This window comes from Danaus plexippus, chromosome 20 (genome assembly GCF_018135715.1).
Source record: "Danaus plexippus chromosome 20, MEX_DaPlex, whole genome shotgun sequence".
NCBI classification, from domain to species: Eukaryota; Metazoa; Arthropoda; class Insecta; order Lepidoptera; family Nymphalidae; genus Danaus; species Danaus plexippus.
Window position 1 is genome coordinate 6,351,900 of NC_083550.1, and position 24,596 is coordinate 6,376,495.

The following is a 24,596-nucleotide window of genomic DNA, read 5'->3' on the forward strand; positions in this document are numbered from 1 at the left end:
TGAGCGGGTGGTACTTTCCCGGTCAAGCCAGCTCCTGTTCGAGCTGGAGTAACCTGACCACAGCTAGGCTCTACCACCTTAAAAAGTAAAAGGCCTGGCACGTGATATGCAATTTAATTTAGCGCGGATAAATAATAGTGGTTTTTCAGCAGGTAAAAAAATGGGGGCGCTAAAAAATAATTTATTCGCAAAGTTGGCAGTGCACAAAATAAGTTTGGGAACCCCTGATCTATATATTGCTAACAAATTGATGATAAGAAGGCTGTTTGTAAATTTAGTTTTAGACGTTAATCTAATGATGACATAATTCTGATACTCGTCCACTAATAAATTAGTTATTTTTATAACTCTCTTAATCTTCGTGTTTTTCGCATCGTACGACTTGATAATTATAACCAAGTGTAGCATTTAATTATCAGACGGTTTGTGGCCTATTTTCGACTTTATGATAAAATTTAAAGAATACTATTACTGCGAGAAATAAATGTGAGCTCAGGAATTGTATAAATAATAATTGTGTCACAGATAAATGTATTTCCTTGATAGCCTTTGACGTTGTTCTGTTATCGATATGACATGTAGGCTACAATCGATTTCCTTCAAGTCTCTTTATAAAACCTTTTCGTCATAAAAAAAAAATATTTTTTTTCCCGACGCGTTAATTAGTCCTGCCGATTTTGTACTCATATAATGTAAGGAAATGTATATACATTACCTGTTAATATTTTCTACAAATCTTATTGTTGTGCGCACATTTGTAAACATGCACATTCAGATTATTTTAAGTATCAAACATATTTATCTGCCTCACACTACGGCTTTCACGTTAGATTATTGTGATTTTATCGTCTGGTGGCTCTAAGTTGAGTTATTTACTTTTTGTATATATTATACAACGTAGAAAAATGACGGACATTCTTATTATATATTTTTTTAATATGAAAAGCAGCTTAAAGCAGTAAATCATTAATTTATTAGAATAAATTATGAGATTTGATACCCGGATGAAGTATGTATGAGTTGTTGAATTATTTTTTATATCGGTCTAGTGAAGGACATAAGACGCGAAATGCATATTTCCGGAGTCACCCCGTCACGCCTCATTGGAGCTGCTCTAGCTTAATCCTTAACATTTTCCGGTTCGTTTTGGCTACACATACGTTGGCCACGAGTTTCCATTAATACACTACCAGTAAGCTCTCTCTATTTCATACTTAACAACTCGCGGTCATACTGTAATGTGAAAAGATTATGAATAAAATACTGTGAACGCTGCGTTTGTTGTGTGACGATGCTGACTTGTATATAGTAAGATAGTGATGCATCATCATTGTAGATATTTTATTTGTAAGTTAGCTTTAATTACCTTCGATATTTGTTTTTTTAGGCTAAATATAACAAAAAAAAAAATACATATTATATACACTAATGAGGTCTCCCCCTTTTATTGTTTGCGTTCTGATAATAAATTTTGTATTAGTAAATGACTGTTGTCTTTTTGATGATATAGATGAAAGGCACGTTAACGGTTAAGGCGAGGAGAGATGAACGATTCTCTGAGTTTGTAATTGTGCGTTAAATAAACGAAACCTTAATTGTGTAAGTCGTATACGGATTACAAAGGTATCCTGCATCTGTACGAATTAATAATATAAATACAAATACGTCGTTATCAAAAGAACCACAGCTTTTATCAAGTAGATAAAAGATGCTGTGATATCGAGAGAAAATAAATTCTCAGTATTATTAGGTTAAAACGATTTGATAAGGAATTAATCTTTTAATTCGTTTCTATGTCACAGCACTTGTAGTTCTCTGTGTGTAACTGTAATATAGTTTCTAAGTTTAGACTCTCTAGACTTTAATTAAAAAAAATTGTTATACAAATTACTCACTTCGTGTTCTAAAATTCTTAAAACAATATATAATCTTGCCACACTGAAACGATTTCTTTTTTGCTATTGCGTTCTAAATAACATATGATTTATGGTTGACTGGTTGTTTTGTTGGTCTTTTATTGCAGAATAACATTTATTGGCATCATAAACGAATAATCATTGATATATTTTGTGTTATCTTAATATTGTTGTGAATTAAAACATGTTCCGTGTAATTTACATACATTAAGAAACAATAGGTCGCTTACTTTTCACAAATAAACAAAAAAATATGAGTAACTTATTGCAATTTTTATTGTCTTATATATGAAAAGGTATTGGATAAGATTGAAAACGATATTTACTAGATAAGATAACAACCAACAAGACGTTCGTAAATATACTTCAGTTTCAACCGAGCTTTGCAAAAGTACACGTACTGAGTGCTTGAAGTGATAACAAAATAAAAAAAAAATAGTTTTAATTACAGATATAACGATCATTAATATTATACACAATAATCTGTGTTTTTATTTAAACATAGCATGGAATGGACACCGCTTGTGAAGGGTGAGCACAACGTTATTTGTGATTATAATTGTTTTTCGATTAAATAATTTGACATTTGAAAACTGAAACATTATTATGGTTTTATATATGGAATTATAAAGTGCTGAAATCTTGAAGTCTTAAATTTATATTCTACAATATAACTTAGATTTTTTTTTTGTAGATTTATTTAATTATAGTAATATCAATGAATATCACGAGCGCTCATTTAAATTTAACTGTCTAACTTTTCGTATTTCATTCTTCGTTTTGTTCAGTAGTTCGATAGCTAAGCACTAAGCAGTGACCATAGACATTTTCATAACGAATTTTATTTTGAATTATTAAATGGCGTCTAACAGTTTTAATATTAAGGTGTTATTTATAGAATATATGTGTATTTTTCAGCCCAAGATCGGGTGAAATCATGGATAAATCCAACGGGCTTCGATGTTCAGAAGTTGCGAGGTTTACTGATGGGGAATATTTTATCTTCAACCGTCGGTGAAGTTTGCGCTTACAGACTTTTACTCCAGGACATAAGAGGCGGTGAACTACCTTCATACGTGCCTGGTTAATATTTTTATATAAATAAAATCTTAGCCTCGCTGAATACTGAAAATTAGTTAGTGTAATTATAATGTCTGTGTGTTCGTACAAATATATTTGAACATAGCTTGATTTTTTTAAAAGATCCTCGCTCTGAAAATGGTAATATTATTTTAAGGTATTCTGAGAGTTTTGTCAAATTTATTTTTCAGATATTCTTATCGTATCAATGTCTGCATTGGAAGCTATTGTCACCCCCTTCGTGAGCTGGTGGGGCTTTAAGAACCGGAGACTCCTCATGATATCTTACACTCTTATGGTCATGCTGACAACTACCTCCTTGTACTTTTTACCGTCAGCGGCCGTTAGAGAAGAGTCAGGTAAGAATTAAAAAAGATATTTACCTTTCACTGTTACACTGATAAAAAATTACACCTCAACTAACTCAACTTCAAACAAGAATCTTTGGTGATACTTAAATAGTGGAAATAATGAAAGAGACGGCATAACTAAAAATATATATTCCGGATAGAGAGATTTAGTATATCTCCGAGTGGTTACTCTTAAGATGTGAAAGCAATACAAATCATGATCATCATCATCATCAGCCTATAGGAGCCCACTGCTGTGCAAAGGCCTCCTCTCACATGGAGAAGGTTAGAGCATTAATCACCACGCTTGCTCAAGATGGGTTGGCGATTTCAATCTTATAATTCGAAATTATAAGACCAGGTTTCCTCACGATATTTTCCTTCACTGTCCGTCAGTGGTGACTAAATACTCTTAGAAAGAACATATGATTTGGAAAAGACCACATTGGTACTTGCCAGGTTTCGAATCCGCGCCCTCACGTATGGGAGGCGGGTCTTTAACCTCCAGGCCACCACGACTACTATACAAAACAACTGACTAATCTTAAAAATACAATCTAATCATTGTAGTAAGTCATCTATCAATAAATATTTCAGAGTTCTGTGACGCGGCTAACTTAAACAACGACCTCTCCTACCTGGGTGTCAGCGCGCGTTCAATAATACGCCTAATATTCATAATCTTTTCGATCGTGGCCTTCCAGTTGACACGAGTGGTCACTTGGACCCATGGGATTGGGTACAGTGATGAATACGCCCCTGAACGAACCAGCGTACATTATGGTAAGGAAGGCACAATTGATGGGATCATTGTTAGGGCGAATTAATCCAAGTCTTAAGTTTCAGTAGTATTTAATGTTTAAAAAATTATAATTAAAATGATGATTCATTAAATGTTTTATATACGAGAATTGAATAGAGATTTAGTTATATAAATATGTTTTTGTCAAGATGTCGTCATGGGTATAAATGTAATTTTATTTTAGGAGCCCTACTTCTCGTGCGTGTGTTAATATTGGTTATTGGAAATCGCCTGGTGGCTGAACTGCTGGAAAACCTCCAGCCGGTCCAGATCTCTTTGGTACTCTTCGGATATGTATTGAACTTCTTCAAGTTCTTCTGCGTCCTTCCCAAACAGGCCCCTGAAGTTGATGGCGTGCAGAAAACTCAGCTTCCAGTGATAGGACGAAGTAAGTGTTTTGTTGTTATTCAAATTCTTATATCTTATTAGATAAGACATTATAAATTTTAGTACAAGAAGAAAAGATTGTTAATATATTATTCATGGTTAGCATAGATTACATTTATCGTTCTTTATTAGCTATTAAAAAGTAAATTTCCTCAAATTTACAACACTCAACTTCTGATAAAAACAGGTTATGAGATTAGCTGTTGCTTTAATTTGTAAAATTTTATTTATACAATCTCACAATAGTTATTGCCTACTGGGATATGATCTAAGCCTCAGATGTGCCTAAACCTGCAGTTCCTTGTTAAAACCTCTAAATCTTATTAAATAACGTAATTATATTGTAAGCGCATATTACAACATTTTTGTTTCACTTCCATCTGAAGTCTTTGTCTCTGTTGTGATGTATTATTGAATCAGAACAATGATCTATATACTACATACGTATCCATGGTCCATACTAGAACGTATATTTCGGCTCGTAGGTTTTCCTCTAAGCATGGCCCGCGTGTTGTCTCTGTCGTTGGTGTTGAAGCAGTCCATGGCCGCTGGTCTTCTAGCAGCCGCGCTCTGGGGCATAGGATACAGTCAGGTTCAGATCGCCAAGGTATAATCGGAATTTCAAATTATTAATCAAAATATTATTGTTCATATGAGAGGAGCTTAGACGGTGGAGGTGAGCGTTTAATGCTCGTTAAATAGGGGCCCCTTAAACCCACACCTGGATCGCAATATCCAGGCACTGTTGAAGCTCCTCTCCCTGCAATGATGGACCCGGCATCCGCAAGGTGAATCCATGGAATGCCGAGAGGTTTCGTCTCTTGGTATTTCCAGAATTATTGAAATGAACTTTGATAACCTTAGTTTTACTTTTTAGGTCAAGTTTCTCTTAGCTCCCAGCGCTAAACTTGGTTTGGCCGAAATCCTGCTCATGATGTTCATCATATTTCCAGTGGCTGTGAGTTAAATTACTTTAGTATTATTAATAGATAATTAAACTTTCTTGTAATAACATCTTCGCTGTATATTCTAATATCTAGAGTGAGAACTGATATCTTTATAACATTTATTACAATATTGAAGACGAGTTATGTTTTATTGATGTTACTTATATTTCAGCTTGCAGGTGTAAAGTTTTCAGTGCCAGTGCTGAAGGAATACTGCAAGAAGAAGGCTCTGAAACAAATAGTAATCATGACGACCTTCACATTTGTGTTCCTGGTGCTACTCATCACTCTACCCAAATGTGACAGAGGGAGAGTGTCAGGGTTGGGAGACTATTATTACGACCACCCGCAGTGTAGTTTTTCTTGTGGGTACGTTCTTAAATTGTTTAAGCAGTGTGTTCTTTTCTTGTTCATAAAAAAGTAGTTCCAAAAGGACGGAATTTCCTTGCCTGTTGGATTGTATGTCGGGTAACTTCAGAATGTTGCATCTGTTGAGTCTAAGTTAGTGCTTAGAGCGCTAAGCGTCTAGTCTTTCAATTGGAAGTATCTTACTACACTCGCCAAAATCTTTTACTTTAGAAATATTTTTTCTAAAATGGTAGACAAAGAAGCTAAAGTCAAATTGCATACATTGAATTTAAATTTTAAATGTTGTTTTTTCCATTGGTAGTTGTAAGCCAACGTGGTCCGAGTTCAACCCTGTTTGTGTGACAAACAATATGACAACCTATCTCTCTCCTTGTCACGCAGGATGCAGTAGCTCAGAAACGATTAATGGAGTGCTGTGAGTACTTCGATAAAGTTATCTCTTTGAATGTTTCTCTCACAAGATCAGAATTTTCTTGTTATTGATGCTTTTATCAATGTCTTTCAGTCAGAAAATGCCTATCAAGAAATATTCAAGGCAGATCACGTTATTAACCATCATAAAAGCATTTAAAAGTCAATTTCTTCCTTAAAACTTTAAGACTGTTTATTTTATTTAAGAGTTTTTTAGTACAGTCAACAATAATTTTCTTAGCCTTATTCATATCTTATAACACTCTATTCATTTATACTTACTAACAAACAAAAGTTTGGAACAGAACATTGATTCCATTCACTCCACTTCCACATTTACTGTTGACCAAATTTACTTAATTTTCGATAACATATTTATTTATTCCTCCTATTTCTTCTAATTAGTCAACATGTTTAATTTCTTCTTCCCCCAGGGTGTACACCAACTGTTCATGTGCCGGAGGTGGACCTGCCCTTCTCGGAGCCTGTTCCGTCACCAACTGCGACAACCAGTTCCTATTACATCTCATTCTATTTGTCGTAGTGGTGACCTTCTCTCGTGAGTATTACGTGGCGTATAGGAAGAATTAAATAACGGGGAAGGTTTCAGTAGCAAGGAATAAAGCTCATGTAGTATAGTATGAAGGTTTGGTGAAGGAGTTAAATGCCAGCTCTTTGGTTTCGTAACTTAAATATGTTGTTAGACGGCCGACCTACCGCTAGCCTTAAAACCACTTCCTCAAATAAGGCAGTCTTAAAAGACGTTTATAGGATTGCATATATAGATAATCATTTAACAAATTATTTTTGATGATCCTTTTATTGTTATCATTATATTATTAAATAGGTGACTTGGATGAAATATAACGAAAACTGATATACTGAACCCTAATTATTGACTTTTGAAATGTGGATGCATGCATGTATGTGGGTATATTTTGTTATTTATTTGTTTCCAGTGCTAGCTTTCCAAGCGCAGGGTGTCCTGATCCTCAAAACAGTGGATCCGAGAGACAAGTCCGTGGCCACGGGGCTGTTTTTATCCGTGGTCGTCATGATCTCATTCGTCTGTGGTCATCTCTTATTTATGTCTATACGAGGTGAGAACTTTGCTTGAGTTACAGCGCTTGTGTCTCTATTGTGGTTTTATACTGAAACGACTTAATTTAAGACTATTTTAATAGGAATGCATGAGTTTTGAGAAATACTATCATGGCTCAGTGTCTTAAAACGGTTTGGAACAATCTTTCTATAATTTTTGGTGGGTCTTCTGTTAGCTTTTAACTCTCATTTGTTTTACGATTATAACAAAATGCAGTAAAAACTCTCACTAGATGTACAAAATAGTATTAGTATATACTTTATAGTATTTTTTTGTATAATCATCATTGTTTCAATCAGTGGCGACCTGCAGTTGGTACGAGGGTGGTGAGTGCCATGTCCAGAGTGATCTCTTCCCAACCGTGGTCGGCTTCACAAGCTGTTTCTTCGCTCTGCTGTCAGCTCTCATAAGCGTCGTGTCCTTGGTTTTGTGGAAGGTGTATGATAACAATGATGAAGGCAGTACCAACTTGTGAAATTTAATGTATTTTTAAATTTTTTATGTGCAAGAGTGGAAAATGCCTCCTCCAATATAAATTTTAATGGTTTTTAAAGTGTATTCGAGGAAAATTTATAGTAACATCTGTGTTACCGCGTACTTATATATGGAGATGTGTATACTCAGATTAAAAATATTAATCTTTAGGTATGACAGAATAAAATTTTTATCATTTGTTTAATTGTATAAAAATTTAAAATATGTAAGTTCCAAAAGTGCATCTTAATTTATTTATCATTGAAATGTGTCTGGTAGGTATGTAGGTATCTGCAAAATTTAATAATTTTTAAAAATTTGCAAAGGTTTTTTTTATGTCACGGCATGCATTATTATGTCTTCATATAAAATTTATTCCATTTATTTTGATTATTTATATAGTATAAATAAGTATAAATATTAGTCACTAAATATATATTATTTGTTAAATTGCAAAAACGTAACAAAAATATAAAAATTAGTTTTTTTTAATTGTCAATTGTAATGTTGTTTTAAGAATTGTTGTAAAGTGTAAGGAATGTCATGTTGTATTTGCATGTGCATTTAATGCAAGCTTTAGTACAAATATTAAATTATTTTAGATTTAATTTATTTAATAAGTCCATATTTGTAAAGTAAGTCAGTAAGTCTAGTTATGAAGACGTTAAACGAAAGGCTTTTTTTTATTTCCCTTTACTTTAACCCCTAATTAGGTTATAGTGTGGAATTCTCGTTATTGATTATAATGTTACACAGCTAAAGGTGCCTTTCAACAGGAACGGATTAATCTCCAGCACTGGCCTGTAGCATATTCCGGTAAAGGCGCCCTTGCTTTCTCTAGGTTCTCAAAACTGTTAAAAATTAACTTTTCTGAATTTAACCAGATAATGCTCCATATTCAACAAAGTCAGAAGATTAGGACGTCCTTGGTTCATGATGTCCCTTAATTAATTTTTCATAAAAACGTTCGCCATAAGACTTAGGGATCGTGAAAGAAAAGTAAATACGGAAAATTTCTAAGCTTTTTAAAGAATTATTTGGTAAAACTTTATAAAATCGCTGTTGCCGAGCATTCTATTTTTTGCCGGTTATATGGTAGCCACACCACTTTCCAACAGCTCTGCGAATGGCACTAATTCGTCACTTAACCTGTTCTCCAAACATTCGAAACACTGACCATACTTGAGAACTTTTCCAAAATCTGTTCTGTCGTAAGATATTTTAGTTGTAGATGCTTCAAAAACAGTTGGAACCTTATGACATGCTTCCATACGTTTAAAGCAGATAGTATGTCATCAATGACAATAAGCACCTGAACATATCAACGTTGCCCAAGTGTTTGATTTTGAACAATTTTGTCGAGTGTAGTCGACGCATTGAAATGTTCGTACTTTGTATTTCGCTGGATTCGTCTGGTTGTCTGTTGCTGGTATTCTTTACAGTTGTTCAAATATTTTGGCTCTTACCTCAATATCTGAAAATATTTATTATAAGGTCCCGTATCCCGTACTAAAGCAGATATCAGCAGCGAAGCACTAGTCGCTTGCAAGCGTTCTAGGATAATGTACCAGGTAATTCTCATTATTCCCGTTTGTAACTCATTCGTCGTTGAATCTAGTTCGTAGGCTTTATTATTGCTCACCGCTTATAATGCCCGTTGTAAAAAATGAATTCCAGAAATTGGTTTTTAGTGATAAAGCTAAATATATAAACATTAGAACATTAATTTTAAAAAGAGTCTAAAATGACTGATTTCTATGGTATTGTACTGCTTGTCCCAGTTTCGCCCACGTGAACTTTTGAATTGGGTTGAGAGAGAAATGTATAGTGTGTTAAAATTTTATATATAATTAAATGTAAACATGAGTTTTCAAACCCAAAAGTGACTACATACACAATACACCTGCAATGGCGCCATGTATGTAGCAAAACATATATTTTTATATGTCTCTGTCCGTCTTAATACAATTAAATCACCAAATATATATATCGGATTTTATTACAAATTCATTATTTTAAAGACAGGACGCCAGCCTCGCTGGCGTCTCTAATGTCACTTGTTTCAGTACGTTCCAGATATTTTAAAATGAAACTTCAATTCTTCTAAATGTTCTTGTATTTCTCGAAGGTTCTTTATGCTCCGCACTCGCTGAACTCTGCAGTCCCCTGTCGTGCGTCCAGACGTCATATTTAAACCAGAATTCAAACATAGTTCTATTCTCTTTGATTTCGTTTTACTTTTAACAATAGTAACGACGACCAATAAGGTGTTATAATAATTGGTGCCAGTTATTTCCATGTTGCATCCGTCATTGAAGCTGCTTGCGCGAATACGGCCATTCTGGCAGGCGGTGCGTGCTCTGCACCTGCCTGGTGATGTGTTCTCTCTTGCTTAGCTTTCGTTATGTTCTCGTACCCGTTGCAGGTCTCGTAGAGTATGGGCCAGGTTCAAGAATTGATGCTTCATCGTCCGAAGTCATGCCGATACGGTTATACTGATGCGTGCTCTGCATTGTTTTCTGTGATAACAGAGAGATACTTATGTAGTCTAGGTACTTCCACAGTAAACCTAGATAACTTTATATTGTTATAGTTATGGTTAACAAATTTGTTGTTGTCGTATGGGTTACGTTGTTTATTACGACTCATCGTGAGACGAAATCATAATATCAGGTCCAATTATTTAATCTACTTATGGCTTTGGGGCGTCACACGAACATTCATAACATATGTCATAGGACGTCTCCATCCGCCTACATTTTTTTTTTTCTTTATTTGTTTGGCGTAAGACGTCTCCACCCATGTACAATTTTTTTTTTTCGTAAGACGTTTCCACCCGTCTACAATATTATTTTTTATTAATTATTATTATTATTATTATTATTATTTTTTTTTTTTTTTTAATTTATTATTTTTTTTTGTTATGGTTCGGATCCGCACGCCAAATGCATCTTTTATAGTAATATATCTCAAACTAAGTGTTAGACAATCACATTGCTAGCAATGATTAATGGTAATGCGTTTGAATGAAGCAATTTGAACAAAATGAAATACGCTCACCGGATAACTATTAGGTAGGCGAACCGTCCACCTAACTGCTTGCTTAGTAATTCTGTGTCGTCCCTCAGATGCTGTGAAGTCTCATCGTAGCTGGTCATGTGCCACATTCGTAGCTGGTCATGTGCCACATTTCGAAGTCATCCACGGTCTAAAATCACTTTACAAGATATTAATCATTCTCAATTATTTTCTGGATTTTGTATAGTTCACAAAATTTTAAATATAGGGATATCCGATTTCTGGGGTTATATTTTTATTATTACAATATCTCCCTTCTGGAATCTTTTAATCGTAGCTCGACCTCTCAAAAACCTAGCTTTGTATCTTCTCTCCGCCTCGACCATCCTGTTTTGAATGTGTTGGTGCATTACTTCGATTTAAACGGACTGATTGTTGAATTGTAATCTAAACTGTCAAAGCATAATTGACTTGTTCGTATGTGCAAAACATCGGCAAGGATACTAAATTTTCCACATGTATTCTTATCACGTAATAAATCTGCTCCGGTTAATATATTAGTAGTCGTTTCAAAACCTGGAACAGTCGATATTGAATTGAAATTCGGCGTCATCTTCTTTTTCTCGTCGGAAACACGATTCAAACGCATGATCACGGTTAGCACAAAATTAACAGAAATTAGTTATATTCGCAATCGATGTATTTTATCAGGATTTTGGAGTCGAGTATGCTTTCGTTTGAATTACAGCATCCTTTTTGTAGAGGCAATGCCGTGTGTTAACCAGACATGTTGCAAATATTACTGTGAAGAGTATGTCTATTGTCGTATTTAAATGAAGCAATGGTCTTAGTAGTTTGATATTAAAATCATGCAAGTTCTTATAGATCGAGTGAGTACCTTTCTACTCAAGTCTTCCCAAGGCCTCCCTACGTCATCTCATGGTATTCTTAAGGATACAGCAAGGACCTGTGGTTGGCTCAAGAGTAACACGCGATTAGTTCAGAGGTACGCTCTCCACATCTGTGGTGTAGACTTGTCTTCTCACGGCTCCACAAGGCATCCCTACGGAATCTCATGGTTCTCTTATGGATACATCAAGGACCCGTGGTTAGCTCAAGGGTAACACGTGATTAGCTCAGAGGTCACGCTCTCCAGATCGGTGGTGTATAATTGTCTTGTCACGGTACCACAAGCCTTCCCTACAGAATCTCATGGTTCTCTTGAGAATACATCATGGACACGAGGTTAGCTCAAAGGATAATAACAAATGTTAGCTATGGTCTCACGTAATGCCTCTTGTGTAGATGTTGCAACTAACCAATCGTCTGCACACTTTCTAGCTCACTCCTTTAAAAGACTTCAATTCGAATGTCGTAGTTACTGATTTGGTACGTATTTACAGCCGTAAAGATGCGTTTGAATCAATCCCGAACACACACACTATCACCGGGATCAAAAGATGATAAAATTAATATGATCTTGTTAGTAATTTTAATCGTATCCCTTGTTTTTTTAGTAGCAAATGTTCGGTCACGCTCTGCATTGTTGACATCATTTGCATGAAAGACTGAGGAGCGTTCTTCGTTACGCAAGTTTTCCGGATGATTATTTTCTTGAGCTCGATCAGGATTTACAAATACACTAAGACCGGCAGTAACTGATCACAGGAGCGATCCCACTTCTGATATCGGATTTTATTACAAATTCATTATTTTAAAGACAGGACGCCAGCCTCGCTGGCGTCTCTAATGTCACTTGTTTCAGTACGTTCCAGATATTTTAAAATGAAACTTCAATTCTTCTAAATGTTCTTGTATTTCTCGAAGGTTCTTTATGCTCCGCACTCGCTGAACTCTGCAGTCCCCTGTCGTGCGTCCAGACGTCATATTTAAACCAGAATTCAAACATAGTTCTATTCTCTTTGATTTCGTTTTACTTTTAACAATAGTAACGACGACCAATAAGGTGTTATAATAATTGGTGCCAGTTATTTCCATGTTGCATCCGTCATTGAAGCTGCTTGCGCCGATATATACAAAATAAACATAGTATCCTGCGCACTTTAAACAGATTAAGAAGAATTAGCGAGAGTGTTATTAAAAATTGCTCAATGCAATTTATATGTTTGAGAAGTTTCTTGCACTGAAGTATCCATCCAGGAGATCTCTAGTTATAAAAAAGTAGGTGCGATTTAAAATATGACATTAGATAAATTCAGATAATATTTAGAAGAAAATGAATTATCAAAAAAGTATTTAGTGGGCTAACTAACATCTCAGTTGATTGTAGTGTTTCTGCCACCTTAAACTTACCGCATACTTTTTATTCTCCAGAAAAACAACCGGGCACAAATATAAGTAGTTGTCCAATCGTAAGGACAATAGATTTAGAAGTATCAAGTAGAGCCACTTGGCAGCTGTCCTTCTACGCTAACTCCCCAGCGGATTCTTTTATGACACAGGGAAGCTTTTAATGCCGGTAAGCCTAGACCAAAAACATAGCAAAAGACATCCCAATGCAAGATGGCGGTAAAACATTTTGCGAATTGCAATAAACAGGCGCTTAATATTTTTCTTAGTTAAAAATCGTCTTCACTGATGATTATGATGAAAGCTTTATCTGCATGAACCCTTAGTGTTGAACGTTATGAGCAAATTCACTGTGTGATAGATCTCAATCCATATTTCGGAAGTGGCCATACCCCACTTTCTAGAACATAAAGGGTCGGAGCACTGTAGAGCCAGTGGAGATGAGATGACAAACTGTCAAGAAATTTACTAGTAGGGACTAGTATTTCTTGCAATATATTGCAGAACAATCATGTCTAAGATATATTTTGACAGCAGGTTTTTCAAAAAAATATAAAAATATAGTTTTGGTAAATATGTATTAAATTGCCCTTAATCTCTGTCTATATTCATCAGATTAACTTTTTATTCAAGAATTTTTTTATTTACTGACAGAAAAAAGTGATTCATTATATAAAAAATTTCACCCACTGCTATAATCGAAACGCAAGTTTTGACACCTGCCGAAATGTATTTGACATTAAAGTTATAGAATAAAAATAATAGTACAAACTACAAATCCCTGTCAAAATAATTAATAAGACGTTTTATATAAAAAAAATCGTATTTTTAAAAATTATATTTTAAGTGCATACATAATGGCTGATAACAGAGAGACGGCAGCTAAGGTAACAATGGTTATCTATTATTAGCTTGAACCATGTACACAAGTTATCGGCGTCTGATTATTAATAATTGTTAAAGTTATCTCGACCTTGTGATATTAGAGGTCGGAAGGTCAAATTTATGTCGTAAATATAAAGCGCAATTTGTGCTCTGGTTTTATAAATTTATCTATAAGATTACACTTAGATACTCGTCCAATGATAGGTTATCTAAATTTTTACATATTACTGATATTTATGGTATACAAACAACTTTTCATGTAGTTAAGAACATGTAATGATATATACATAAGTAAAATCCCTTGTAAATGCATCATTTATATAAAATGGATCTGAAATTTAAAATTACAGGGAGATGACAACCGACTGAGACCAGCGGTAAGACCTAGTAAAAAAATGTTACATCAGTGTAAATTTCTTATTAAATATTGAAAAATCTAAATTAGTGTCAATTTAGATGAGTGCATGAATTAATTAAAAAGTCTTTGTTTCATTTATTTTATTCGTCATGTAGTGCATGGTCATTGTGAATAAAACTTTGGTGACGGAGAAATAAATTAATATCTTTAATTGTTGGGTGTTAATGTTGGTGATAAATTAGAAAAATATAAACCACAAACATCAGGAAGTCATTCCTTAGCAAATTATCATCCATTTTATGTTGTCTTTATAGTAGAAATATTATATTCTCATTTTAGTTAAATAATTGCTTGCAATAATTTACCCTCATTTAATATTGGTTTTGAACATATTTATTAGTTTTTAAAAAGACAAATTATACAGACAGACAGACAGACATATAGACAAATATATTATATTGTCTATATGAAACAAAGAAGCTGGAATTAATTATTTAATTTTTTATTTTCAAACTATTGGTTAAAAGCAAGCCTTATTTAGAATGAAAGTCATTAATCTTTAATATTAAATGATAAATCAAAACTAAGCCTTAAAATGTGGTTGAAAAATTTTTATACCTTCATTACCTATATAATATATAGGTCAATAAATTAATATTGTTTGAGAAATAAACAAAATTACAATTCTTAGGAAAGTATTTGTTACCTCGATAATTGTTTTACTTGATATGTTAAGAAAAGTTATTTATTTAAGTAATGTACATGTCCAGGGTGTAGTACAATGATATATCCAGACCATCTATGTAAATATGTTTATACATTACTGTGTATAAATGTACATTACAGGTAAATACATCTTCATAAGTTGTACACACCAATAATATAATGTTGGCTGACAAAATTGGACCGAGAGCTAGTGATGTTCATAGATTTTCTTTGCAGATGGAGAATTGTGAATGGCAATAATTTACACTTTACCCTATTATTAGATAGTGTAGTCTTCTTTATTTGTTTACTAGAATATTGTGCAAGTAGATGTGATAAAGTGGTGAAAAATTTAACGCTCTATATCTATTTTATATTTCATTAAGTTTCTTACTTAGAACTCGGATTATTTGTCAGCTTAAAATGTTACAAGTGGCACTTGTGTAAGCAGCTCGCTGATAGATCTTTTGGCTATCCTATCATTAGTTACTTTGACATGTTAAATTGGCCTTAAGTGTGAATGAACCCTTATCATAATATGAGCGTAAATAAAAAATACTTTTATATAATTTACCAGATAGTACTTCTCCCAAAGTTTGCAATACCCTAATGATTTACGAACGTAAGCAATGTAACTGTCGGTAAGTAAGTTGACGACGCAAATCCGTACTAAGGTACAAATCTCGCGCGATGTAACAAAGCCTTGAATCTATTACGCGAGCACTTAAGGTCTTATTTATTTATACCGCTTTAACTAGAAGTAATGATTTGGTAATTATTATTTGTCTTAATAAAACCTGAATACTTGATTCTCTTTAGATAATATTAGCTATTCTGACTTCATATAGAAATATCATTACGCTAAAAGCGCGGGAACTTCAAATATTTCTAATCACATATATCCTTTACGCTCCATTGATAATGGTGAATTAATATTATTATAAGTAATAATTTGGAACAGCATGCTGAGTGTCAGAACGTCGATGACTTAATTAAATTAAATTCGTTAGAACTTGTAACTTACAAGAGCTGATCTTTTTTAGTTATCTGTTATCGGTTTAGATATGGCGACGCACGATAAACTATCTGAACTTAATAAACTCATATTGTTTTGTTGGTCTGGCCGCATTATTCAAATTGTTTGACACGTTTGTTTAAAGAAACGACTGAACTTGGAAATAATAATTTAAAGTGTCATATTACTATTATGTAGTTTTTAATGGCTGCTACCAGTCAAATTGATATTGTTCTTTTGATGAATTTTTTTTGAAAAGATTTTGAAAAATAATACAGTCTCATATTTGTAAAAGCAAAAATATAGACTACATGTTTTTCAGAGAGGTTTGTTTTTCGTCTCCGACCAGAGTAGGCTGCAATGTAAACCCAATTATATTATTAATAATTTCACATAAAAAAATACGTAAATACGTAAATTTGTAATAATGATGGATATTTTAAAGTATGCAAATATTATTACAACATTTTATTACTTACTGTCTAAATATTGTTAATAACTATTAATTAAAAATTATATATGGAATTCGACCTTTTTCATAAAATCGTGACTTTGAAAACACACGAAGGGCGAGTAACTCGTCATACAAAGTAACATTACACTTATTGTGGTAAAAGATATACAATAACAACATACCGACAAGCAAATTCAAATATATATTGTATGGGCGGGCACAATTGTAATAAATAAAGCGATAATTTCATCGGTAGTCAGTACTCAGTACCATCGAGACTGTTGACTCGTCCGCGTGACATTGACATTCGTTCCCGCCAAAACTAGTGTCAGAGTGAACTTTGTTGTTTTTTTTTTTTATAACCATGGATATACTGTCAAAGGTAATTATTGTTGTGTAACTCACGTGCGTTTGTGTATATTAATATAGTTTTCCTATTTAAATTTATTATGTTAATTAAATTAATCATCTAACAAAATTTTACTTGCAAATCACTTTTCATTGACGGCGAATACGGTATGTTCAATCAATTGAAATGGTTTTGAACTAAAACAATTTAAACCATACTAAGTAATAACTTTAAGTATGAATTATTTAAGCGTACATTAATTATAGTGTCATGTTATTTTGCATTGTCATGCCTTGTATTATTTTAAAATTACCCATAATATAACCTATTAGTGTGTTTTCAAATTAAAATACCAAGTAGTACCTCAAAAATTATAAACAAATTACTCATGTTGTATATATTTTACGTATTTCCTATATTTTGGGCATGTAATTGTTAGTCTATAAGATAACTGCGCACTACGATAACAACTATGATAAAGTATGGAAGGAGTTTGTTTCTAAATTTATATTAATTCATACATCATGATTGGTTACAATTGGTGAGGCGCTTTGATTACAGAAAGACCTTGAGTAATTGAACCGCGACGATTATAGATATACAGAAGATTTAAAGAAAGTAGTTTTTGTCATGTGATTTACCGATAGTTATTTCATATAGTTAATATAAATTAGAATATCAATAAAATATCTTTCTATTTAAAAATAAATGAAAACAAATTGTACCATTTCAAGAAGTTGATAAATATATATATACAGAATATAAATGAGCCATAGGTCGAACCTCTTTAAATAAACGATTTCGTTAAACAAATATAACAATTAATCAAACAAGAAAACAGTTGTCTGAACGTTACGAAATATGTATACTGGATGATGAAATTTTAATGTCTATCGATCATTTTTTATCTGTGTCGGTGTTCACTTCCAATGTGACGTTATTCGTGAAAAAGAAAGTATAAAGTTTTTTAAGAACATATTTGAAATGGATTTTTTTAAATCTTTTCATTACTTTTATATTTTTGCTTAAATGTTATCCTAAGTTAGGTTTTCTATTTACTTTGACGCTTCGCTCAAGTAATTTCATTTATACATTAATTTTAATGATTTTTGTATAGAATGTTATAATTTGTAATAAATTTTAGAATAGTTTAGAATAAAAATTAATTGTTTTTGAAAAACTTTAACTTTAGTATGGAATAAATACAAAAAAGTCAGCATTGTTTTGAATTGTACAAATACAAGTGTCACAAAAAGAGATATTTATCGTTAAGGTTACTTTATTCTGATTTTTTTTATTTTTCACACAAACAATGCGTTTTTCATCAATTATCTTCAGCGAGTTCAAATAAAAACACAAATGATATACAAACATTTAATAATATTCTTATGTTTAACAAATTTACATTATTTTAATCGTTTATTCTAATTATTTTATGTATTCAGAAAAACTCTCGCTCCTTAAATATGGCTGACTATATAAAAAGTATGTTACAACTAATAATATCGATATTTTATAAATTGATTGCGTAGTAATAACATGAAACTCAAAAAAAAGTTAAGTATACTATACTTGAATATTTTATTAAATATTATTATAACAAAACTTCATGCGATTCATGACAAATGTTTCGGACAGAACATCACTAGACAAGTCATAGAGAAAAATCTTGAATCTATAAACAATTTTCTGCGATTATCTCATGACAGTTTATAATTTTATCTACGTATCACCTACATACAACGAAACAAGATAAATTTTGTAAATATATTATCAGAGCTACTCTCATTACAAATGAATTATTATTATCTGAGTTTTCCACTCGATATCAGTGTGTCTTACAAAAGTATTTCCGTTCTTTTAGATTGTAAATAAATTATTTTTTTGGATAACAGCTATCTACTGATCTTAATTATATTTTGATTACACTATTGATTTTAAAGTGTACCTTACACTCATGTTATAGAAAATGGTTACATATAAATAAAGTAGAACAGCCCTATAACATCTAAAAAGTATCATTTAGTTTTTGTTTATGAGTTTTGTATATGAGTTAATGACCAGACCATTAATCTATCTTCCGTCTGAAGCGGTTTTAAATAACATTTTTATTTTTGTCAGGTTTCTGCGTTAACACAAAAGTTAGACTTATACTCAAATTATAGCAATCTGTAATTAAATTATGCCAGGAAACCTAAACTTTACTTACATTCTTATATGTGTTGTTATTTACTGGGATTATAATGAACGTTCTAAGGTAAGTATATACACGTGTAAAGCCATCGAAACATCAAATTATAAGTGTGTATCTGCCTTCATGATAAAAACAGTCGTACTATAAATACTGATATCGGAGGCTATAGTCGTTAATAGACATTATTCAGTTAGTCTTGATTTATTGGTCGAAAATTATAGCTGTTATTAACTTAGAACTTTTTTAAATTGAATTATGGAGTTTGAAATGGATCATGTACAGTTTTGGGTAAGTTTTAATAAAAAAATAATAAATATATGGTTTCAAACAGAAAAATAATGTCACAAAGTATTTACATATATATGTCAATACAGAAATAAATGAAGGCTTATTTTTCTATAACAACATCTGTTAACTAAATATCACTCCTGTATAATGACGTATACATCCTGTCATTATACGACCATAGACAATAATATTTCTTATTAATAGATATCCAATTATGTAATTGTAAATAAAAAAAAACAAATTCAGTTTTTTTGTCCCTCTGACTCTTAGAAATTAAATAAATTAAATTAGTGTTATCAATACGAACGATGTATACTTAAAGTATTTCGTAAAACAATCTTTAAAGATATTTATCTAGCTAAAAATGTAGTTCTTATTTTGGTTATCATATGTACCTATGTGTGTAATCTTTATTGTATATTTTATTTAGATCCATAATGTTCTAATGGCATGGCAATCTATTTGTCCGTATGCGCATTCAACACCCTAGCTGACTTTAATTGTTGCTCTAGATCCGAAGCCATCAACGTACGCCGTCTGGGTCCCGGGACTTTAAAGAGGCGACCAAACGTGATGCTCTGGCTCGTCTGGAAGTGGAACTCGAGAGACTTCTGTCTACAGTCCCCGAGCCCAAACAGCCCCTAGTGGAGAAAGAGTTCGCGGGATTCAAGAATCTATTCAGCAGGTTCCTCGCTGAACGTGAGTATTGTCTTGATAAAAAAAAAACATTTTTGGCCCATCCCTACTGTTGACATCCACAAAGCTAAAAAGACATCGAAGTGATCAACATTTTGCATATAAAAATTTCAAGAAAAAAGCGTTTTCAAACCAGCTGGTAATCTATTCGCTACAATTCTCATAAAATTTTAATGATAACAGAACAATAATAGTAATAATAGTTTTATATCAATCATTATAATAAATAACAGTAATGTTTTCACGACTAAAAGGTTTTAAAATTGCATTTTAATTAATATACAGATTAATGCGTTCCAACGTTAGATCTTTATTTAATGTTACACAATATTACTAACAATAAATTACTTGAGATGGGAAACATTAATCTCTTAAAATCATACATATAATATTTTAAGAACTAATCAATTGTTACGTTGTTTGCACAAAAAAGAGCAAATCCTAAGGAAAAATCCATCAACGCGTAATGGATATCAAATCCAAAAGTAGATTTTTCCTTGCAGAGGGTCCGTCTGTTACGTGGGAGAAAATCCAGAAGCTTCCAGAACATGCCGTCATTGATTACACCACGCTTCAGACTCCTACCACCGATAGCATTCACCACATGCTGGATAAGCTGGTGGTGGTGAAACTGAACGGTGGCCTGGGAACCTCCATGGGCTGTAAAGGACCCAAGTCGGTCATCCAAGTCAGAAATGAACTGACCTTCCTCGATCTGACTGTGCAACAAATTGAGGTGAGCCCATTGGAAATAGTTTGAATTGCAATGATCTAACAGCGACAGTGTTTATTTGTTGATTCCAACAATAAGGCTTATATAGAATTCTGTATACATAAAAATATACATGTAAATTAAAAAAGCATTGACGTGACATACATCACTAAAAGAAAAATGGCGTTTTGGACCAAAACAGTAAAAAAAAATTTTTCGTCCTTTTGATGCAAAATCTTAGAATTCCTAAATTTAACACTTGAAAATGTAAATTACGTTTTTGTTTTGATTTGTTTGGTAATTCTTCATAAATAAAGTATACATAGAAATCTACTTTTATTGAATTAGGATTAAAAAAAAAAGTATAACATCTAGAATGTTTTGAGTAATTTTAGCATCGGAAGAGTATAGTCCTGCTCGTATTATTATTTTGTGCCATATTTACTTATTTTTATTTCATATATAGCATCTGAACAAGACGTACAAATGCAACGTTCCCCTGGTTCTCATGAACTCTTTCAACACTGACGAGGACACGCTCAAGGTCATCCGCAAGTACCGCGGCCTGAAGCTCGACATCCACACCTTCAACCAGTCCTGCCATCCCAGGATCAACAGGGAATCCTTACTGCCGCTGGCCAAAGACGCCGACGTACACTCGGATATCGAGGCGTAAGTTTACTTTGAACATGTCTTGGCTATGAAAATTGTAGAATTTTATGCTTAGTATATTCGCTTTGGGTCGTGATTAAATCAGAACGAGGGCTTAAAACTAGTTTAGGCAACGTTAAACATCCTGATTTATCGTACATAATATGAAAAATAGAGCGTCTGCTCTTAGCAAGTGGTTATCTGGGGTCCTATATGTTGTTGTTTATTTTGGGAGAAAATTGAGTAATGTTGCCATATAGGCACAACAATAATACATTACTAGAGCGCGTCTATACTTAAACTCGGAAAGAAATTAGTATAATTGTTGTTCAGTGCACAGATGTGTTGCGTAACTCCTTATCGTGCACTTAATCGTTAATTAGAACAGCAACTGATAACAGCAATCACAACCAGCTCGTTACAAGATGTTATCATATAACACGAGTTCATTCAGTCTATATTAATGAATATGGTATAGTCTGTGACATGTGTTGTAAGATAAAGAATAATTCATGATTGAAGCTCTTACACCTGAAAGCTGTCTTGACACAATGTACATCAGATCTTAACGCGGTCTACATTTGATGTGGGCCAAGTTAGACAAATATACTACTAATGAGATCTAAGACTTGATGATACGCGTTTTTTTTTAAATATATAGTAGCAGTTATCCGAAAAATATTAGTTTCATTTATACAATTACTAGATGTTAACAACCACCCCCGCAGCTTCCTGTGCGGGTGGAATTTTGTAAGATCCGTTTTACCAAATTTCCAGTCTCTACCCCTCACGGTTCCAAAGATACCGTTATGAGTTCATACATCGGTGGAATTTTCTTATATATATAAACATAACATACTTGTAAAAATATATGCACCGTGACATTTAGATAAAGAGTAAGTTTTGCAATGTTGTTGTAGTTGGTACCCGCCTGGTCACGGAGACTTCTACGAATCTTTCTACAATTCTGGTCTTCTGAATAAATTTATTAAAGAGGGCAGGACGTACTGCTTCATCAGCAACATAGATAATCTGGGGGCGAACGTCGATCTGAACATCCTCAACCTGTTGTTGAATCCGGACCAGAAGGAGCAATCGGAATTCGTCATGGAGGTCACCGATAAAACCAGAGCCGACGTCAAAGGTGGCACTCTCATACAGTACGAGGATAAACTTCGTCTCCTGGAAATCGCTCAGGTGCCCAAAGAACACGTGGACGACTTCAAATCGGTGAGCCAGTTCAAATTCTTCAACACCAACAATCTTTGGGCGAAGCTGGACGCCATCAAGAGGGTCGTCGAACGAGGGTCCCTGAACATGGAGATAATCGTGAACAATAAGAGTCTAGCTGACGGAGTGAACGTCATTCAACTGGAAACGGCCGTGGGCGCGGCCATGAAGTGCTTCGAAGGCGGCATCGGGGTCAACGTCCCACGAAGCAGATTCCTGCCGGTCAAGAAGACCTCGGACCTGTTGTTGGTGATGTCGAATCTGTACAGCCTGTCGCACGGGTCGCTGGTGATGTCTTCTCAGAGGATGTTCCCATCGACGCCTCTAGTGAAACTCGGTGACAACCACTTCGCCAAGGTGAAGGAGTTCCTGAACAGGTTCGCTACGATCCCCGACCTCATCGAGCTCGACCACCTCACCGTCTCCGGAGACGTGACCTTCGGCCGCGGCGTGTCTTTGAAGGTCAGTCATGCACCATGTTAATCATTAATTTTTATATCCCATCACAACATTACCACCCATAGTTAATGACAGGTCGTTTACTTTTTATATAACAATCAAAATATTTAATTCATTTTCTTCGTATGTTTTATGTTCCTAACTAACCCGATCACTTGGAACGTTTATATTTATCTTGTTAATTACTCGATGTTTAGAATTCCTGTTTACGGTTATCCTTCTTAACATTGCTCCAGTTTTCAAGGTATTTCTTGTATTTGATACTGATAACATGTTCCGTATCATCTTCGACAGGGCACGGTTATAATAATAGCCAACCACGGCGAGCGCATCGACATCCCCTCCGGGGCGCTGCTGGAGAACAAAATAGTCTCAGGAAATCTAAGGATATTGGACCATTAGGGGAGAAAATAAAACTGTAAATATATTAGCGAGAAACCTTGTGTTCGATATCTGTACATACATGACAACCTCACCTTCAGCATGTAGATATAAAATTTTGTCAATTTAGTTGGAGATTTTTGTCAGCCCCAAATCCTCGTTCGATATCCTCAAAAAATATGAATAATTTACAGATCAACGACAAATATCTTGGAGATTTGTTAAAATAAAGCAAATATTGAGTTATTTTTGGGACATTATCCATCATTAGAACGTTTCTGCGTTTTGATATCCAGATGTGTCTAATGAAGGAACGCTACTTTTGTTTCTGAGCAATCATTTTGTAGTATAAGCCGTAGCTGTGAAACAGATGAAGCACAATTTTTTAATAATTTATTTTTTATATATATATTGTTTTATATCCTTGGCATAATATTATCGTAAGTGAAATACGACTGGCTTGTTTTTTTTTTTTTGAAGAATCTAAGTAAATAGTTTAAGTCGAAATAATATTAATTGTCTCGTTGGTTTTAGTCCGAAACAGCGAACTGTTACATGTTAGATGTGAATTTTTTAATCTATATATAATTGTATTTATTTTAATAAAAGTAATTTATTTGCGGTGCAATAGTTATTTATAAATGTGTGCCATTTTATGAAAATAAAAAAAATATTGTTATTTGTGTTCAATCATTTTCTCCCAATGACACTGATGTTATAACCACAGATAAAATAAATCTTATCTTAATTATATATTATCTATGGATTTACAATATTATTATGTTTTTAATGTTTGAATATAGTCTTTTTATATATAATGGTGAAAAACAGCCAGTTGGTGAAGCAATAAAGTATTTATGGAGACCTTTAAATTTGCTGTAATACAGAGTATTTAATACCCATCTATACCTATCTATCAAATGATAAAATAATTTTGCAAACATATTACATGTATGCTATAATATAATTTTTCCACATATTTCAGATTATACCTTTGTTTATGAATAATAAAAAGTGATACTGAGAAAAAAAAATAATACACAAGTTTAGAAT

At 33.3% G+C, this 24,596-nt stretch overlaps 2 protein-coding genes and 1 long non-coding RNA gene across 6 annotated transcripts; 2 read left to right on the forward strand and 1 right to left on the reverse strand.

The window, feature by feature from the left end:
- Positions 1 to 2,255: 2,255 nt before the first annotated feature.
- LOC116773927 (solute carrier organic anion transporter family member 1C1-like) lies at positions 2,256 to 8,444 on the forward strand. Its single transcript, XM_032666505.2, has 12 exons — positions 2,256 to 2,447; positions 2,835 to 2,999; positions 3,188 to 3,355; positions 3,944 to 4,129; positions 4,333 to 4,536; positions 5,021 to 5,142; positions 5,413 to 5,493; positions 5,655 to 5,851; positions 6,153 to 6,266; positions 6,697 to 6,821; positions 7,222 to 7,362; positions 7,664 to 8,444. The coding sequence occupies exons 1-12, from the start codon at positions 2,423 to 2,425 to the stop codon at positions 7,837 to 7,839; spliced, it is 1,704 nt and encodes a 567-aa protein (XP_032522396.2). The 5' UTR covers positions 2,256 to 2,422; the 3' UTR covers positions 7,840 to 8,444.
- A 1,492-nt stretch (positions 8,445 to 9,936) lies between these two features.
- On the reverse strand, positions 9,937 to 12,389 carry LOC133319446 (uncharacterized). The gene is made up of 2 exons (XR_009753059.1): positions 10,899 to 12,389; positions 9,937 to 10,357 (listed from the first exon to the last, which is right to left on the reverse strand). It is a non-coding gene; the product is annotated as an uncharacterized LOC133319446 (long non-coding RNA).
- A 1,527-nt stretch (positions 12,390 to 13,916) lies between these two features.
- On the forward strand, positions 13,917 to 24,222 carry LOC116774180 (UTP--glucose-1-phosphate uridylyltransferase). 4 transcript variants are annotated; one of them, XM_061523781.1, is made up of 7 exons: positions 13,917 to 14,053; positions 14,402 to 14,428; positions 19,927 to 20,113; positions 20,614 to 20,846; positions 21,289 to 21,494; positions 22,394 to 23,165; positions 23,457 to 24,222. In XM_061523781.1, the coding sequence occupies exons 1-7, from the start codon at positions 14,024 to 14,026 to the stop codon at positions 23,562 to 23,564; spliced, it is 1,563 nt and encodes a 520-aa protein (XP_061379765.1). In that variant the 5' UTR covers positions 13,917 to 14,023; the 3' UTR covers positions 23,565 to 24,222. The 4 variants fall into 4 exon arrangements, with proteins under 4 accessions (XP_061379765.1, XP_061379767.1, XP_061379768.1 ...); XM_061523783.1 differs by lacking the exon at positions 14,402 to 14,428; XM_061523784.1 differs by lacking the exons at positions 13,917 to 14,053; positions 14,402 to 14,428 and adding an exon at positions 16,736 to 16,965.
- The last annotated feature ends 374 nt before the right edge of the window (positions 24,223 to 24,596 follow it).

What these genes read in the sequence shown, in the direction of transcription:
- LOC116773927 (XM_032666505.2), top strand. Translation starts at nt 2,423, where the DNA reads ATGGAATGGACACCGCTTGTGAAGG. An exon ending in ACTACCTTCATACGTGCCTG is followed by an intron (nt 3,000 to 3,187) that starts GTTAATATTTTT and finishes TTTATTTTTCAG; the next exon opens with ATATTCTTATCGTATCAATG. An exon ending in GCTTCCAGTGATAGGACGAA is followed by an intron (nt 4,537 to 5,020) that starts GTAAGTGTTTTG and finishes TTCGGCTCGTAG; the next exon opens with GTTTTCCTCTAAGCATGGCC.
- LOC116774180 (XM_061523781.1), top strand. Translation starts at nt 14,024, where the DNA reads ATGGCTGATAACAGAGAGACGGCAGCTAAG. An exon ending in ACAGAGAGACGGCAGCTAAG is followed by an intron (nt 14,054 to 14,401) that starts GTAACAATGGTT and finishes TTAAAATTACAG; the next exon opens with GGAGATGACAACCGACTGAG. An exon ending in GTACACTCGGATATCGAGGC is followed by an intron (nt 21,495 to 22,393) that starts GTAAGTTTACTT and finishes ATGTTGTTGTAG; the next exon opens with TTGGTACCCGCCTGGTCACG.